The sequence below is a fragment of the Corvus cornix genome, chromosome 1, assembly GCF_000738735.6.
Source record: "Corvus cornix cornix isolate S_Up_H32 chromosome 1, ASM73873v5, whole genome shotgun sequence".
Classification (NCBI taxonomy): domain Eukaryota; kingdom Metazoa; phylum Chordata; class Aves; order Passeriformes; family Corvidae; genus Corvus; species Corvus cornix.
In genome coordinates, this window is record NC_046332.1 from 31,246,675 (window position 1) to 31,265,979 (window position 19,305).

Below are 19,305 nucleotides of genomic sequence, written 5' to 3' on the forward strand. Positions count from 1 at the left end.
TCACATCAAGTAGCTCATCTCACAGGTGGGACTCCAGATATCCCAAAAGTCCAACAATGTGGTTGCTTCACAATGGCAATGTGGAAACTGTGCTGGTAGAAGGGCAGGTAAGGACGACAGAGGTTAAATCTTTCTCCCTTCCTTCAACCCTTTTAGTCCACCTCTTTTGATTTTCACTTTTGAAACTTCAGCAGTATCAACCTTGGCCTTCCCCAATGTTGCTCTGTTATTTAATGGTTAACAGTTCAATTTTGATTAGGAGCAGCTCCCAAGGGTATTGCTTAATTGTACCCTGGATCTTTTGATACTGCAACTTACCCTCTTCCCAAATAAAATTATGACCAGAGTTGAAACAGAGCCAATCATCAATAAAGCAGCAGTAAAAGTCAGCAGCAGCAACTGAAGATGCTGTGTACTCCAAGGAAGTTCAAATCATCATTTTTATTACATAAGAAAAATTGCATGACCTGCCAGTAGGATTTTTATTTATGGATTTACCTGGGCATGCATATGAATGCAATGTAGATCACAGGCTACTTACATATGAAACACTCACCAGTGGCCCACAATTTGTTGCCTCCATGCTTGCTCACACACACTGTACATGTGTGCACACACACACACACACAGAGGGGAGGATTCACATCTGGTCTTGGTCATAAAATCTTTTCTCTCAGCAACACAACCAACAGGTCAGGCCCTACTCTGGAGAGATGCTGTTGCTGTGCAAGGAAGGAGACTTGTCTGCCAGACCACTGCTCCACTGGCCATTGAAGCTGAATGCTGATAAAAGTTAGGGAAGAGAAAAAGCCTCAGCTATGGCAGCTGGATGCCACCTCAGACAAGGCACCTACAGTCCTGTAGATACCCCAATGTCCCTAAAGAGTGTTGTGCAAGATACTTAGAACAAACCTCTCCATGTGATTACCAGTGTTTGCTCCCTCAAAACTGCAGCCAGACTTGCCCAAGTGCCTCAGCCTTGGTACTGAAGACAGAATGCTGAGTGTAAGCTAGTCTGGAAATCAAATCACATACATCTTTTAGATGCAAGCTCTCTAAAGCTGACACCCAAAATCGGTGCTACTGATTTCATTTCACACCTGACCTCCCCTCTGTAAAATGGAGGTAACAATGCTCCATGTCACTTGGCTGTAATGACAGCAAATTAATTTTGATGAAGTACATAACCAGTGGAAGACAATACTTCTGCCCTCAGGACAGAGCTCAAATACTGAGTGTTAAATTGTATTCTTCATCTTAAAGAGACATAGTCTCTATCTCTTAAAGAGACAGTGGTGCTAGGACGTGATCTTGTTAAGGAAGACTAACACTATGCATAAACTCCTGAAAATGCCCTCAGGAAAACTTCCTTCTGGCATTTCCTAACTTTACAGCCTAAATAATGTCTTTTTTAGTAGCATCGCTTTGTATGTGCTTTTGATGAAATTCAATAATGACTGTATCATATAGCCTCTCTGAGACTCCATTAGTGTCATGAATGAAGGGGGATCCTTTAAATCTACTGCAGTGCTGAGACAGTGGAATGAAAAATAGAAGACAATGGCCTACAAATACAACTACATGACACAGCATTGAAGAGAGAGGGAGAGACTGATAACAGGCATCTCAGGGAACAAATGAAACTGGAGACCTTGGACCTCCAATTCAGGTACTGGAAGGCTGACACCTCTGGTGAGTCCAGACACTTCCACAATTGGACCTCTTCCACTGCTACCTGACCTTCTTCTAAATCCTTCTCTTTCTCATCCATTTTGGAGGAGAAGTACCTTGGGGCAACCTGGCCCAATTTCTTAACTGGACTTAAGGAAAGAGGCTACAGAAGTCCCTCCTTAGATACCCTTACATGCACCCTGTACACTAAAGCAGAAATACTATCACCCAGCCACGCAGTGTAAAGTGCTGCACTGAGCACATGGGACTTTCCACAGAAAGCATTGTGAAACCAGTATTGTGAGAGTTGAAGCTTCTTTGTAGCACTAAAACATGTTTTGGCACAGAACAGAAATTTAGATTGCATGATTAAGACACGTGAGACTTCACAAGAACTGTGCTACTAATTTAGGAATAACTGAGCACTACTCTGTGCAATTACAGTGGGGAAAAAATGCTGCTCTAAGATTTCAGGCTCTTTGTTCCCAAATACATGTAACTTGGTTATTAAATCATCTTTTTTCCTTTTATTTTGTAAGGAAAGCTATGTTTCTTTTGGAGCTTTGGCTGAAAGATCTCAAGCCTCATAAGCAAATGGCAAACGTACATCTTTGTAGCAAGGCTCTTTAAAGGTGTGTATAACCAAATACTTCAAGACGTCCATGAAGAAGCTGAGCATTCCCAGCATGCAAACTTACTCAAGTGAGAGATACTTAGTCCAAATGTTGAATAGCAATTTAAAAAGTAAATTTTAAACAATCCAGCTCCTTATGTGAGGACAAAGTTTGGATGCTAACCCTGGCCAAGAGCCCCCAAGGCTTTCAACTGGGCGTTTTGCACTGAATAAAGAACTTGCAGATGACAATAAACAGACAAAACACCCGACGGGCAGATACGTAAGGGAACACTGAATTTAGGTCAGTTACACCAGGAAAGAAACTTAGGGCTTTAGAGCAACTGGCAGGGTTTTCTGTTGGTTGCGTTTTTTTGTTTGTTTCGTTTTAAGAGAGATTGCCCAATGATTTAAAAATAAACAAAATGGGAACTCCACTTCTGCAAGTAAGAACACCAGAAAATTAAGCCTGTTGCAATACAAACTCACTATGAGAAATGCAAAATAATGGCTACTAGGAGACTTCCTGTTATAGGGAAAGCTGCTTGTAAAAGACTTTGGGACAGAGGGAAGATTTAAAAGAGAGCACAAGCTGAGACTTCACAAGATACTTAGCAACAACAAAGGCAAAATTGAGGGGGAAAGTTCCGCCTTTCACTACAAATAAAAGCCCTACATATTCCAAAACAGTTCTCAAATCTAATTCTCTGATTGTCTGAACTGGCTGTTTGTACTTCAAAAGCCAGGAAATCAGGGTTCTCCACACAAGATATGTTGACTCTGTGTTGAAGGGCTCAAACACCACTTAACAGAAGACCCTGCTTATTATACTAGATAAAAGCAGTGAATATTTCAACTGGCTCCTGATTACCTAGAGAAACAGAGGGCTCAGGAATTAAGGTGTGTACACATACATAGGCTGTGCTTTACGAATGCTGTTGTGGAGAAAAGGAGAGAGAAGAGGAAGAGCAGGATGCTATTCATAATGGAGCACAGACTCCCAACAGGTCAGTCCACACAGCCCAGTGCCATCCAGACATCCCAGATTCAGAAGCAGCACACAGAGCATGTCAGCTCTGCTCTCAGGCCATGCTGATTCAGCACTGTATATGACCCATGCTGAAGAAACCACCACCTGGATGTTATTTTATAAATCTGCAGCCAGTGCCCCAGGTATTTTTTTTATAAGGTTATTTCTCCAATCGCTTTCCACAGAGCTTATCTGATAAATGAGAGTGCGTGTGGATGTTTACTCACAAGTCCTACTGGGTATAAGCTGGCTTATGCTGAGACTAGTAAGGTGCATTAGCATCCCTCATGTGGTTAAACTGCAACTGAGAGATCAATCCTGAAAAATCAAAAGCCAGCTAAGGATTTCCTCCAGTCTTCCACTAAAGCCACAGTGAACAGTGTATGCCAGAAACTGTTCTTCCTACTTGAGATTTCAATGCAGATTTCAAGGAGGCCTTTACAGAGAACACCAAGGGACACACTGCTTAAACACTGCTCATTCAGTGGAAAGGTGCTGAACATTTTGAAAGGGAGACTGCCACTTTCATTAGCACTATTCAAGCACATTTACGTTCCCTGGCAATACAGCAACTTTGGAGCTTCCCACTCAGATGAGGGCTGTGTGCACCTGTATCTTCCCTTCCAAATCCCCTTTATGGCCTCATCTCTGCTGAGAAAACCCTCCTCCTTGGGAAATACCTGTGCAACCTCTACATGGCTCACACAAAGTGAAAGGAGCTGTGACCTCAGCTGAGGGCAGGGAGCACAGCTCAGGGAGGAGGTAGGAATTCTGGTACCACTCCTGCATTAACATCTGGAGTGCCCACCTGCATGATGTCCTGAAGGCTTTCAGTGAAGGACAGCTCAGCCTCCACCATATAGAACTCTGCCAGGTGCCGGCGACTCTGTGAGTTTTCCGCTCGGAACGTTGGGCCAAAGGTGAACACGTGAGTAAAAGCCCTGCAAGGCAGCAAGAAACAGGTAGGTCAGGTCCAGCACACAACTGAGTCTGTTACACCTAAAGTCCTCACTTTTCTCCCAGCATCTAGAAACAATCATGTTTCCAATTCATCTTCGACCAGTTTAATGGCACTGCTGAATAAGCTGCTGTTCCTGTTCTGTTCCTTCATGCAGGCATGGAGAGGGGTTATTCACAGCTCCAGATGCAGGGAGGTTGCACACACACTATTCACCTTTCTCTGAACACAAGTCGTGCTCAGGACACTTTTTGTGACTTTGTGGGAATAAAACCCAACATTCTGCAGAACCACATAACGCGAGAAGCACCCAGATATTGTACCAGTCACGCTCTCCTCATCCACGTGCCTTTACATTTCTTTGGCTGCAGTGCCTGACCTTCATGGGTGCTGTGAGACCCCAGTGCTCAACAGAGCAGAGTGGGCCCTGCTGCTGGAGTTGTTGGGCTTGTGAGCACTGAGGGGTGGCCAGTGAAGCCCAGCAGGATGGGAGGTCTATGGCGTGCAGTCCCCCTCTAGTGGTAAGACAGAAGTTCATTGCTCAGAGAGCCATCGAGATAAAGAACTCGGCTCTTCCACACAGCTAAAAATGGTTCAGCTGAAAGGGGTCCCTACTGCACAGAACACATCTGGGATAGAGGTTGATGCTGAAGCAACCAATGCATTTCCTATTATGAAGCCATTTCTCCAGCCACCTTTTGAGGAGTCTATTTAAATACATCCTCTCTTGTTCTCCAGTCATGTCATGCTGTGTTTCCACTTCCTCCATGAGAAACCTTCCTATCAAACACCAACACACCTTTAAAAGTTTTGATTTTATGTGGGAAGCTGCACTCCAAGCAATACCTTTTACACTGTGGCCTATGAACACTTGGGCTCCTGGATGCCCTCAAGCCAGTGAGAGGTTCCCAAATAGATGCTGTGACATCTGTGCTTCCTCTCATGCTTCATGGGAAGATAACCATGACTGGGGAAGAGAGCAAGCTGCTTCAGAAGAACCATGAACTGGGCAGCTGCTATCTTTGGTATATCTTTAACTTGATGTTATTTTTAGCTCCTAGCATGTAGGAGAAAAAGAACCCGATCGGTAGAGATTAACCACAGTCTGACACTCGAGAAAGGATGCATGCTAATTGCTGGGGCTGCCATTTGACTTGCGTCTTGATCTGCAAGCTTTCAACTTAAAAAGGATGTTCACTGAAGTTTCTGAACAGGCTAATTTTGTTAAACTGAAGTTTAAATAAACAAACACTACAAAAAGCAGCATTTTTCCTTTGCCCCTTATGGAGACATCTGTGCTACAAATAAAAGAACACACACATTCTGCTTCACTCATCTGTTCCCTCATGTCACATGTTGGTTAAAGGTTATGATCCAAAGAAAGAGCACTTTTTTTTCCTTGAGTTGCTAGTAGTAAACACACCAGAAGAAAGTTTCAGGTCAAGACTCTGAATACGTAGCCTGCCCGTAGATTTCTTTTCCCCGTGGCTCTCTTTTCCCTCATCCAAATAACACACCTTCTGTCTCCACTTTGCTCTTGTACCTGCACTCTCATATATGACCACAGCACTTACAACCAGCTAACTAGATTTTGCAGCAAACATCTTTCTTCAAGCATAATTTTCAGCATGACACTTTTCCCTCTGCTGCCTTTCTCACTTGCTGAGATGTTACAGAAAACTTCTGCCACTCTGTCATCCTCCTTCAAGCTGCCCTTTGCTGTAGCATCTACAAAACCTCAGCAATGTTTAGATAAGCGATGTACCAAGACTATTACTCACTGCACAGGTCATTCATTATTATATCATCAGCTCCTTGTGATCCCCCATCTGTAGCCACCTGTTGTCCTGGGTTATACAGAAATTCATGTTCTTCCTCACACAGCTTTTTGGTTTGTTTTTTTTTTTTCCCCATGTTCCTAACAGCACCTGGCACAACAAGGTCTTGGATCCAAAGCGTGAGAGCCTCGACTGCTATAGCAAGACAAACAACAAGTATGAAACAATGAGTCATGCAGTCAAAATCATTTTATGTTTAAGGCAGAACTGGTCAAAAGCTTTTGTTTTCCAGGTTGCAGATGATGGCCTACAGTGGAAAACAGGAGTTAGATGCAGGTTCTTGCTCTACCTGTCCCCATGTTTCAGGCTTTTGCTAAAATATTTCAATTTGAGGCCCTTCAGTTAAAGAAAGAATTTTTCCTAAATAAATGAATATAGTCACAAATTCAGTTTGTGACTGAGCCAGGATCAGATACAAGATGAAAGTATTTTGAAAAGCTTGCAATTGCTGAAGTACTCACTCAGGTCTGCACAGTTTGATGTGCAGGTCTCTAATGTCTCACTGACATGAAGGCCTCAAAGTAACACTGAAAGCTAAAGCGTGACACCAGCTGGCTAGCAGGAGATCCTGTCCCACAGGGCAACAGTCTGGCTTCAGGGAGAGACATTTCTCAGCAGCTGTCCAGGCACAGGCACTGACACATCAGTTACTGTAGGTTACTGTGGCAGAAGGACAGTCTCCAGCAATGCAGGCTACTAAGACCCTTTTGAACTGCACTTACTTCCTACTGATCAGCAGCCCAAGCATGATGACTAGTTACTCATCTTTCAAGGGGCTTGCCGATTGCAAGATACCTAAAACCAATAAAAATTAAAATAAACCCCATCCTCTTACTGCTTCAAGGTGTCAACGATGGTCAAACACTTCATAGTCAGAGATCAATTTTGTACTGCAAGAATAAAGCCTCTCTGTGCCCAAGACAGAGCTTTTGGGGAGAGCAAGTGCAGAACAACTCTCACAGGAATCAATTTCTGTCTTTCCTCAGCTCTAGGCACTTGTACACTGAGAACCCCCTACATTTACAAAACAAACCATTAGCATGGCAACTCTACGGACTATCCCAAGGTGCCCATCAACAGTATGTGTAAGGGCTTTGTGACAGCTTGTAGAATCTACCATTGCTGGAGTTAGCTCCAGCAATGGTGTGGGGCTGAATTTGCCTGATCCTTGAAAGAAGGGAAAAACAACACTTCCCCTCCCCCCTCATCAAATAAACGCCCATCTGCAGGGAGGGGAGGAATCATTCATTTCTCAGGCTAACTGTAAAGGGAAAAGACAGAAACAAGTAACTGTGAGAACTTCACCAGAATCATGGGACCCTGGCAAAGGGAAACTAGCCAGATGTCACGCTGGCAAAGCGATCAAAGGAGCGCAGTAAATGCAAGTCATCTGGTAACAGCAATGTAGCACTGACCAGAGGCCTGGACACAGGCATAGGCTAACCTATGACACAGAGAAACACAGCTAAAAATACAGTCACTGTTATCAGCCCCGTGTGTGAACATATACAGTTTAGTGTGCCCTGCCACTCAAGATATTAAGCGAATGCACGCTGTAAAAACCCAGCATTTATTTGTACTTCATCTGCTATAAAAAATGTATCTGGGATTTGATACAGTATCACACTGAGCACGTACAGATATATCAGAAAAGAGGGATGGGAGCTGACTCTGCTCCGATTTCGTGGTACTGAGAGCAAACCCAGTCATTTTGCTCTGGGTGCATTCAGCACCTAGCACAATGGAGCCTCAGTGCAGGGCTGTGACTCCTATGCTCTATGATGTAAATAATCAGTCATTTAACATTCCCAGACCTCTGCAAGACTTCCAGCATTTAAAAATAACTTGAAAATTCTGGCTAAGTCTCCAAAAGTGCCTAGGTCAGTTCGGGTTGTGGGCACTCAAGAGTCTTTAAAAAAAAAAAATCAGTAGTGCTAATTCCTCATCTCCAACAAAAGCATACACACAGGAGAGGAAAAAAAAGCCCACTAATCTGTTGAGCCTTTTTCCTTAGCCATTACAGGCAGAGCAGTAATGTCTGTAACACTGTCCTTGTACGTGCTACCACAGAATACAAGAGAGGCTTTGAAATGGGTCCCTTTGCAGTCAGCTTTGCCCAGATCAGAGCTCTGGACAGCAAGCCTGAGTGCATTTATGCAGTTCACAGGCGCTGCTGGGATCGACACCACAAGAAGGCACAGAGCCACTTAATTAATTGCTCCCTTCCTGTGACTGTATTTCACTCTGCCCAGTTCTCTGGGAAAATTCGAGAGCTTAATGTGGAGGCCAAGAGAATATCCCCAGCACTCCTTCCGACACACTGAAATGCATGAAAAGGCAGGGCCCCATCCTGCAAAATGCTGAGCTTGCTTGCCCCAGCCCAGGGAAGGGCCCAGCCACTTTTAGCTACAGGCTCCCAGGAGTCCCTTTGGACACCGAAGCAGTACCTGGAAGCGTTGCTGGGGCATAGCCATCCTCTGCACGGATGGTGGAGGCTCGCTGTTGCACAGGCCACACTTGTGTTCTCCACCCTAAGATCAGCCACAAAGGGAGAAACTTCCCCCCTTTCACCTTTATTTTACACACTACTAAAACAGTCTCCAGAAGCAGCCACCTTTGGGAGCTTTCTGCCACGCAGAATGAAAGCTCATTTCGTCTGAGTTCGCTGACACTTCATTATAGAGGAAGTGATAGAAACCAATAGAGAAGTAAGAAGTATCCATACCCAAAGCTGCTTAAATCATTCTTTTAATTAAACTCATGCAATGTTTGTAGGCCTCAGCATCTCTGCCTCACTGGCAACTTTTACGGTGCAATCCAAATAGAATTAATTGTGCTGATGGTTCCCAAGCCAGGAATGGATTGTGCCCATTTTCTGAGCCAGGACTCCACAGTGCTACCGAGGCAATAAAGACTTATTTGTGCTGTTGAACCAAGGGGATATAACTCTGAACAAGGCTATTAATCAAGAAGGTGCAATCCCTGCACAGTCAGCTTACAGCCAGTGCCAAGGTCACACCACACAGTAGTGACACAGCTGGAGGCAGAAGCTGGTTCCTGTGACTCAGGGCTGAGCACTAAACCACACCAGTACACACAGGGAGCAAAGATGTTTTTCAAAACTTCATCGCCCCAGTGATTCCTACTGTAAGCCATAAAAATACATTACCAACATGGCAGAGGGGGAACAATTCATTTCCATGGTGCCCTCACTGTCACTCCAAAATACAACACGTCTTTGTAAACACAAGTATATTGATTACTCTGGCAAGGTCTGCAGGGACGAGTTAAGCTGAACAGTGACTTGTGCCAAATCTCATCTTTGGTCATGCCAAATGAACACAGTATGTGACCCTTCAACACAGTATGTCCCCCTGCACCATAATCCATCAACCCCTCTGTGCCATACACACACTAAAATATAGAAAATCTAGAAATAATAACTTCTAACCCAAATACAAAACAACACATGACATCAGCAGAGGAGGAGAGAACAGCAAGGTGACCCTAAAGCCCAGGAGTTTAGCTTTATCTACCCATTGTCCTTTCCCTTAGGAAGGGAAGAAGTTAATAAAGTGAGCCATCTGATTTAATTCCACTCTGTTCTGTTATGACTATATTCACTTTGAGCATGGAGGACCTGCCTGCTCCACTGAAATAAGCAGGTGACTTTGCTCAGCTGCCAGGAGACACCAGTTGGCTGCAGTGCTTGACCTGAACACGAATGGGATTGCTTAGGGATGCTGAAATTTTTATGTTGAAAGATATTCTGGCCCTGTGCACAAAACCACACACACACAGACAACCACTCAAAATATCACCCCAATGTCTCCAGGGTCTAGTTTTTGGAGGAGATGGAAGCCCAGAGCTCCTAATGACAATAGTGAGGGTACAGGTGCCCAGCAGTGTGGAGAACAGGCAGAATATTTTATTCTTGAGCTGGGTAGACTGTGTTAAAAAATACCTGTCCGAGTTGGACAGAAATATCTGGGTTTTAATCTCAGTGTAAAAATAATACTCCCATTACTATTGTCTGGTGGGTGGGATTCTGCCCAATGAAAATGAACATTTCTGTTGAAAAGGCAGCAGAAGGGACTGAATTTTATCCAGAAAAAGCAGTTTTCAAAGACTCCTCATAGGACATGCCATTTCTGCCTGCCCTCTGAGGAAATGCAGATGAGAAAAGCTGCGTCTTGACAAGAACTTTTGTAGCAGTATGTGAAGCTCAGGCCTGGCCAGCAGAGCTGGGGTGCTGAGTGCTGAGGTTTCAGCTCATGCTGCGACAAGATGGGACTGTACTTCCTTTTGTAAGCAGCCAAAATTAAACACATTAATGAAAAAAAAGAAAGCTGTCTAAGTTCCCAGACAGGGACTGGGAAGTGCCAACTTCCCCCTGCAGCAAGTCAGACTGAAGCAATGCAGCAGCTTCTCTCGCTGCAACCTCCAAAGGGCAGGGATGCACGATGCCCGTGAGGTCACAGGTGCACAGCACCCTCCTGCCATGCTCCAGGACCTGTTTTCCCCTTGCCACAGCTGCTGCTCCAGGTTCAGCGGCACAAAACAGGAGATGGGACAAGGATCCTTCCCAGGTCATCTCCCTCTGCTTGAATATGATCCAGGCACACTTGAGTAATTAACAACAAAGTGACCCATATACCCTAATTATCTGGCGAAGCACCCAGAAGTTTATTAAACCTCACAGCAGAGCTAGACAGTGGATTGTAAGTCTACAGATGTCAGGAGAATAGGGGAAAACTGAGGACAAAGGACACAAGAGTTACTCAGAGCCACGTAAGTCGTGTGCTCCAGGCTCAAAGACCTCATCAGCCTGGGTCCTCCACCCTTTTATGCAACAGTGTTGTACTTTATTCTCAGTGGAGTCTTGCTTTGTCCTAGTTTTGATATTATTGTTTCTAATTAAAGTCAATAAAATGACCGATTAGCAATGAAAACTCAAGCTGGGTTGATGAAAGCCACCAGAGTAGCTGAGCATTTATTTAAATAACCATGTCCCATGCTCTAGTTAACAGAAATATCCTACATAGGAGTGATACAAAATGTTTCAAAGATTTCAATAAAAAAGGTAGCTAAGATGTTTTTCAAACTTAATCATCCCATTGACTCCTACTCTCTGCTATAAAAATTACATTACCAACATGTTGAGGGGGGGGACAACTGGGTTAAATCTTTTTCCTTTCAAAGCAGAAAAAACCCATCTTCTCTAGAAACTGCATTATAAGAGCCATGAAGAGGAGATTTAATTGTAATTTATTTTTCAGATGAACACTGGTTTTACAAACTCTGCAAATATCAATGACAACAAGAAAAAGCATCAGTGGGTGCATTACTGAACAAAAGCAGTCATGGTTCAGGCCACATTCTAAAGTTTGGGTGTAACTATTTAAAACCTCCAAAGCCTCAAATTCTGTACTAACTAAACAAAGTAAGCAACTGTATAAAAAAAATTACTAAAATCCACATAAAATGCAACATGTTCCAGCTGACTACAACATGTATCTATATTCTATTCTACTTCAGTACAATGACAGCTAATTGAAGAATTTCAGGGCATGTGCTAATGGATTTGTGCATCTATTTTAAGGAAAGCTGTGGAAGCAAATAGGGATGAAGCTGCCTGACTTCACATCTTATCCTGGAGTTGCTTCCCAAGGCATAGAGACTCCCTGAGAAGCAGGAGCTGCAGCCTGGACACAAGGCAGGTTCATGCTCTCATAAGCTATCAAGTTTGCCACGGCATTGGTTTGCCACTGATGGTCAGCTGAGCTGCCCACAGGCTTCTTGCTTGCCTCAGTCATAATGCCAAACAAGTTTGGAGAAGTCACCATGAATGTGGCTACTATGGCACAGGAACATGTGGGCAGAGAGCTGTAACAGCCCTATTGTCACTCACAAAGCCACAGCTTCCTGAACCCCTGAAGGTCTCAGCATTGCCTGGGCACACAGATGAAGTGGAGCTGCAAGGCCCTACACACACGTGGATACTGGGTTCTTATGACATAGATCCTACAGCACCTACCACTGATTGGATAGGGATGATGAGGTATTCAGCGAAGGAAAAGGGACCACGCACTGGATTCAAGACAGAAACATACTGGTTTAGCTTAGCTTACTTGTAAAATGAGGACTGAGAATTTCAGCTGATGACACCTTTCACCAGATGAGCACAAAACCTGTTCTTCTCTTGCTACCTGCACTTGATTTTTACAGCAAGGACATAATACAAAGGCCACATAGTCCAAGACTGCTGGGATTGCATTCAGCCCTCCATGTGAGGACCCCAGAATATGGCTGAACTGCAGCTCTCCTCAGCACACACTCACCATGCTTGCAAGCAGATTACCTGCTTCTCCTCCCAAAAAGGTGGAGAGGAAAAAAGGACCAACAGGATACCCATGTGGACTGTAAAGCTCCAGCTAGCCAAGCAACTCTAGACTCACTGTTGTACCTACAGAGTTCATGTATTTGGCTTCCCAGTAATATTAAGTCACTAACAATCACTGCAGCAGTCATGAACCAGACCGAAGCATGCAGTAATTGATTAAAACCAGACATGTCACGGTTGCTTTTTATAGATCCAATTAAGTGTCAGCCTAATTAATGGAAGTTAGTGCACTAATTATAAGAGTCTGCATTATGACTCAGACTGAAACAAATGTTGTGCAAGAAATGTCAGAAATTTTTTTCAGACATCCAAGATAAATAATTACACTTATTTTTGTTACTTCTTAGCAACAGGAATGTTATACAACTGGACATCATTCCTGCAGCTGCATTCAGAAGTATTTAAAATTATACAGTGTAGAGCAAATATTTGTTCAAAGACAATGCAATCTGTTTCATCATTAGCAAGTCATTTTGGAACCAAATTTTAAGAGCGTGTGTTGCCAGACTGCTGAGAATGAAGCCTCTTTTATGGAAGGCAGCCTCAAACACATCTCTGGGTTCTGCAGTATTTTCTTGAACGTCAAAATGACAGCTCTCTCATTCTCCATCCTCCATGCTTTGAAAAACGCTGAAGCAGTGGCATTTTAAAAGTGAAATCAGTGTGATTTCAGCACCTTCTGCAAAAAACAGGAAATTCACTGAATTCAGCTCTCTACAAACTCAGGCAGACACAGCCAAAATAGTCTGGATGACTGAGATGCTTTTTAGACCCTCTCTGCAACCTGAAAAACCAGTTGCAGGATTGCAGAGAATATTTGGATTAGGCAGAAGAGCAGCCTAATACATGATGGTTTAGAAATCAAGAGGATGTGCTTGAAGAGAGGGGGATTAATTATGCTGCAACTAAACCAAGTTTGATAATTAGGTGTTAACAGGCAGAAGTCAGTAAGAAAGGCTGAGATTTTAAGATAGCAGGAACACACAAGTCCTGGGGATGTTGAACTGAAATTGAGCTAGAGAGATAATTCACCAAGATGGTATTGTGCCTGAAATAGGTGGAGAGGACAATGAGAACAAAGGCAAGAAAAAACTTAGAAGAAGAAAATTACTTGGGCTGGAAGGGAGCTCAGGAGGTCATTGGTCCAGTCTTGTGTTCACAGCAGGGTCAGGAAGAAGGCCAGACCAGCTCAAGGCTCCATCTAGCTGTGTCTCCGATGAAGAGCACATAGTTTCTCTCATCTTTTCCAATGCTTGACTGATTTCTTCACGATTTTCCTCCCTAGGTCCACTGAGACCTTCAGTTGTTTCAACTTATCCCCACTGCCTCTTGTCCTCCTGTCATTCACCACTGCAAAGAGTGGGGCTGTCTTGGGGAGAACCTCCTTGCAGGTCCTAACAGGCTGCTATCAGGTTGCCCCTCAGCCTTTCACCCATTTGCAGTGAACTTCAAGAGAACATGAGATGAACAGGAGAGGAGAAACCTAGTGAAGGCCTGGTGAGAGAAAAGAAACAGGTCTAAGGAGGGCAAGGAATAAGGAGATAACTTATGCTGCCATTTAGGGAGGGGATAGCTCCCAGAAGTTTTAGGAAAAGCAATTTTATTTAAGCTCATGATGCAAAAGGCAGAACAGACAGTGCCTGGGATGAAATGTGGCACCAGGGAAAAACACTGATGTTAAACTATTAACAAGAGGGGCTGAAAAGAGAGGAGCAGGTACAACCTGGGGGAAAGGAGAAGAAAAGAGAAGAAACTGCAGCCAGCAAGCTGTACTTCTTGACAACAATTGGCTTTGGCTTGTCTCCAGTATGCCTCTGAATCATCTTCAGCTGTCATGGACCCTCCGGCCCAGTTCAGGTCCCCAAAGGGGCCTTTGCCCTCCCCAGAGGATCAGGGGGCACAGAAATGCCACATGGACTTCACAGCAAACCAATGACATTTAAAACAGATATCAGGACACAGACAGCCCTACACTTTTACCACACACACTGGTTACTGACTCATCTGAGACTGAGGAGACTGAAGGGGAGAGCTGTATTACTGAATAAAGACTTTTCTGGAGACCTTAAAAAGCCCATAGATTTACAGCAGCTGACAATGATTCAGACACGCTGAGCAGACAAGCTAGATGCCGTCACCGCTACGATGAGGCACAGTGAAATGAGAAGTTGTGCCAAGTAGGCCATTTGTGTCACACTGAGAGACAAGATGAACTCCTCTGACCTTGCCTTCAATAACAAGCAGACATAGCACAGAAGACAGTCAATAAACGCAGGAACATCTCTCTCCCCACTTTTCCTCAAAGAAAAAACCTGCCAACTATAAATGGCTCACTGTTCTCTCCTGTGATCAGGAATAGCATCCCAAGCAGCCCTGCCATGAAACAGAGCCCTGAGCCCTGGACAACACACAAGCATGGGCACTAAGGTGATACTCTGTGGTCTGCAGATGAACTCTCTGCAAGGACACAGAAGATGTGATTCCAGACTCACCTGGTAAGTCTTCTCCATACCTCCCCTTTCCAGCCTTTTCCAGCCACAGCTTGGAGGTTGCTCATGAGCTCTGTAAAACTAAAACGTAACCCCAAAAATACGTGACTGCCTATTTGACCTTCTGTTACCTACTACATACACCCCCATAGACAAATTCCTACCTGCCTCTCATACCTATCCTGCTCCACCTCTGGTTTCTAATGGACTTCTGCAGGATCTGTCTGCCTCCCAAGTCCTGCAAGTCACAACAGAATATGGGCAAAGAGTGGATGGGGAAGCTTCTCCTAGCGTTTCCATCTCAGTCTCCTCCCACAAATTCTCAGGGACAAAGTGTTCTTGAGAGCCTTAAGACTGCAACATGTCAACACTGTATTTAAGCTAAAGGTAATTTTGGAAGCCTGGATCATTTTATGGACATGAAGAATTTAGTCTGGCTAAAACAAAGGGTAAATTTCACAGAATCAAATTCAAAACAGATAAATCTTAACTGTTTTACCTGATTTGTTTATTGGGAAGACCAGAATATTTCCATTTTGGAGGTGGAAGACTCACTTTTTACTACTCTAAAGATTAAGGGTGAAAGTGTCAAGTCTGTCAAAGAGAGAGTTCTCTTTCATAACGGGTTTGGTCTTCATCTACACTGAATTTTCCCAATAAATTAACTAAATTAGTACATTGAGCTGCTGGAGCGAAATCAGCACAATAAGCCTTATTTGAAGGCACATTTTTCTGAGGACTTGCAATGTGGATTGTCCTCAGACATGGTACTTCAGCCAAATCACTGCTGGCCAGCTGATAGAGCCTGCCAGAGACCAGATCTCAGGCAGGTAGCACTGCAGCTGCTTGCCATGCGTCAAGGGGCTTCATCTTGCACTTACGGTGACTTTAAAAACACTTTTAAAAGTGATCAGTTTCTGTCCAGTGGAAACCTCCTGAAAATGGAAGAGATAAAACCTAGCTTTGGAAAATATGAACTGTAGAGATCAGCCTTTTCATGGGGGAGTTCTGACCTGTACTTCTAACAGTATTTGCTGTCCATACTTCATATGCAATGTTAAGAATCAGTGCTGGAGTTTTTTTATGTAATCACTGTTGCACAGTTTAATTGGATGATGATAAATAGCTGCAGTGAAGTTGTTCAAAGGGCAATTTTTGCATATAAATCAATACATACAAATGTTTTCAGAAATCTCTTTTCTGCCTGGTTTGTTCTCCCTGAGAGACATGGTCTCTTCTCAGACTGGCTCAATGTCTGCAATATGCTGAAATACTCAAGCTACATGTTCTTGATAGACAGGATGTTTCTCATGTGGTGCCCCATCTGCTGTGGCCAAAGCACAGGTCACTTGGCAGCCAAAGACTGGCGTCATCTCAGATATTAGCTGGGGAAAGTCAATGAGGAAGAAGTTTCTTTAACTGAAGGGAGGGGAGGTTTTGGTCCCTGGAAGATGGGATGACATGCATTTGTATGCGTTAGACTTAACTGACTGTCATGTCTTGTGACCTTTACTGAAAGATATAATTCCACAATTTAAATAAGTCCAAAGAAAGAATATGGATTCTAATGATCAACCTGAAATACAATCTCACTCTATTACATCAGTCTGTACCCCTTAAATAGCACACAGCATGCTCTAAGATAGAGCAGAAAGCTAAAGTGGGCAAATTACCTCTCTGGTAAATACTTCTTCCATTGATATCACTCAGATGCACCTTGCTCTCTAAGGATGGATAAATAAAAAAATCAATGCTCTTCAGCATGCAGTACATTACAGCTTCATGTTCCTATTTTACAGTAGTGTGTTGTTCTTACAGGCATTTTAAATGAATCCACGGCCATCTAAATTTAGATAAGCTGTGTTTATTCATAATGAGCATAGCTGTTCTGGGAACCTGCTCCTTTTATTTTTATTTTATTTAAGTACACTGAGTTTTTGAGGCCTGCAGCTCAAGTGGTATTGAATCCCTTCAGTCTTCAAAAATAAATGAAGTTCTTCTGGATGAAAAAGCACTGCAGTGATGCATCACACAGCATTAACTCTCTAGATGCTGTGAGACCCTCCAGAGCATAAAATCATTGAATGGTTTGGGACGTGACCCCAAAGACAGTGTTGTTCTAACCCTCCGGCCATGGGCAGGGCCAACTTCCACTATCCCAGGCTGCTCAGAGCCCCATCCAATCTGGCCTTGAACACATCCAGGGATGGGACATCCACAACTTCTCTGGTAAACCTATGCCAGTGCCTCACCACCCTCAAGTAAAGAATTTCTTCCTAATTTCTAATTTAAACCTTTCCTCTTTCAATCTGAAGCCATCCCCCCCGTCCTGTCACGCCATGCCCTTGTCCAAAGCCCCTCCTCAGTTCTCTTGTAGCCTCTTAAGTACTGGAAGGGGCTCTAAGGTCTCCCCAGAGCCTTCTCTTCTCCAGGCTGAACAACCCCAGCTCTCAGCCTGTGCCCATATGAGAGCTGCTCCAGCCCTCTGTCTAGGCTGGCCTCTCACTGCCCATCATCCAGTCACTGCCACTCAGTCCATTTCTGGCAGATATCTAACTGATACCAATGGGGCAAAATTACCAGTTGGAAATATCCCATAGACAAAAACTTCTAATTTTGCTCACCCTGCCATTACTTCCAAATGGAGCTGGCCAGAAACTGTCAGGAAGGCAGGCACATTGAAGAAATGGGTCTTTTCTGCAGATTCCTTTGCCTCACTTGATGTCTGTAAGTAATAAAATGAGCAACAAGTCAGACTATTAGTGTTTAAATAAAAAGCACAGCACCCGGCTTATTTTCCCTCTTTTCAAAGCATTGATTTTCACTTTCCTACCAAGATGAACAGAGAGGAGGAAGAGAAGAATCTCTATCATTTGTAGTTTGAAGCTTCATACAGCACTGCCTTCAAAACTCAATTTCAAGCCTGATGAGAAAATGGAGGAGTGTTTTCTGTGTCAGTGCCACTGACTTTCAGAAAAAACTTTAAAAAACAGTGTTATTTTCTTTTCATGGGGAAATGAATTTGTTTCCATTGGAAAAAGACAACCAGTAATCAAAAAAAAAGAGAATGCAATATCCTCTTAAGACTGTTAATTGAGTTTTCAAAAATATCACGACTGAAACAATATTAAATCAGAGACACATCACAGCTTACATATTACATAGGCACTGAAAAATAAACTATGTTTCATTTCAGCTTTTGCATGCTTTTTTCAGGTCATAAGATATTTTTAGCATAAAAATCTACAAGTAATGGAAAATTTAGGAAGCTCAGTGTTCCATTATGAAAAACTTAAAAAAAAAAAAGTCCCAAGAGACAATAGCCACAGATTTTAAAAAAGACACACAAAAATTGGTCTGAAAACAAGAATAACCTTTAATATTTACTGAGGCTGTCAAGCACTAGAACAGGTCGTCCACAGAGGCTGTAAAGTCTCCATCTGGGGAGATATAAAAAACTCAGCAGCAGAGTACTGGGCAACTTGCTCCAGCTGACCCTGTTTGAGCACAGTGAGATGGTTTAGATGATCTCTAGAGGTCACAGCTCTGTGACTTTTAAAGAAACATGAAGATAAATGATACTGTGTTTCACCATCTTGTATATTTCAATGTCATCCCTAAGCTCTGGAGGAGCCAAAGGTTCAGGAGAAAAACAGAATGAAACTTCAAAGCTAACCTGAGGTCCGGCGGATCTACATTCATTTCCAAACGAAGACTTTCTTCTGAAATAAGTTTGAAATACCCACTTTTCAAAGTGTAGTTCCTAGGAGTTATGCTAAGTGTTGCTACCTCAGCTAAGTATGCCACTACCTCCAGCCACCCTACTCCTCAACTTGCTCTGTCACAGGGAGCCTTGTCTGCCTGCCTTTGATAGCCTACAACCTGCCATTTTTCTCAATGGGTTTGAAGGTGTTGCTTTTGTTCTCAAAAAGCTCTGCTGCTCATCACAAAGATGAAACAGTGACTTCCAAAAACCTCAGATCACAAGGTAGTTTTATCTCTTCACAGCATCACACTAAAGAAAATAGCAAGCTTGCCTTGTTCCACAGACATCAATGAAAATATGATAATTTGTGGCTGTAACCCCAGGACTGCTTCCTTCGTTTCAGAGGTTTTGAGGTTCTAAAAAAACCAAACACCAAACTCCAAGGATGCAGACGCATCCTATTGTTTTCATCAAATAAACCCAGAGCATTTGCTCAAAAGCAATAAGGATATTAATAAACATCAAACATTCACATACCGCAGCCCTAGAACCATGACCAGAACACTAAAGAGAAGAGCCATGTACCACTGGTTTCTC

The 19,305-nt window shown here is 43.4% G+C and overlaps 1 protein-coding gene across 3 annotated transcripts in view; it reads right to left on the reverse strand.

Moving 5' to 3' along the window:
• NARS2 (asparaginyl-tRNA synthetase 2, mitochondrial) overlaps positions 1–19,305 on the reverse strand; it is a 50,834-nt gene that overhangs the window by 16,585 nt on the left and 14,944 nt on the right. For 2 of the 3 annotated variants that reach the window (XM_019286706.3, XM_019286705.3), the window contains exons 6-8: positions 17,627–17,727; positions 15,006–15,083; positions 4,123–4,255 (exon numbers count right to left, since the gene is read on the reverse strand). In XM_019286706.3, coding sequence (XP_019142251.1) covers positions 4,123–4,255; positions 15,006–15,083; positions 17,627–17,727 — 312 coding nt within the window. The remainder of the gene's footprint in view (positions 1–4,122; positions 4,256–15,005; positions 15,084–17,626; positions 17,728–19,305) is intronic. The other variant, XM_010401026.4, reaches the window with a different exon arrangement.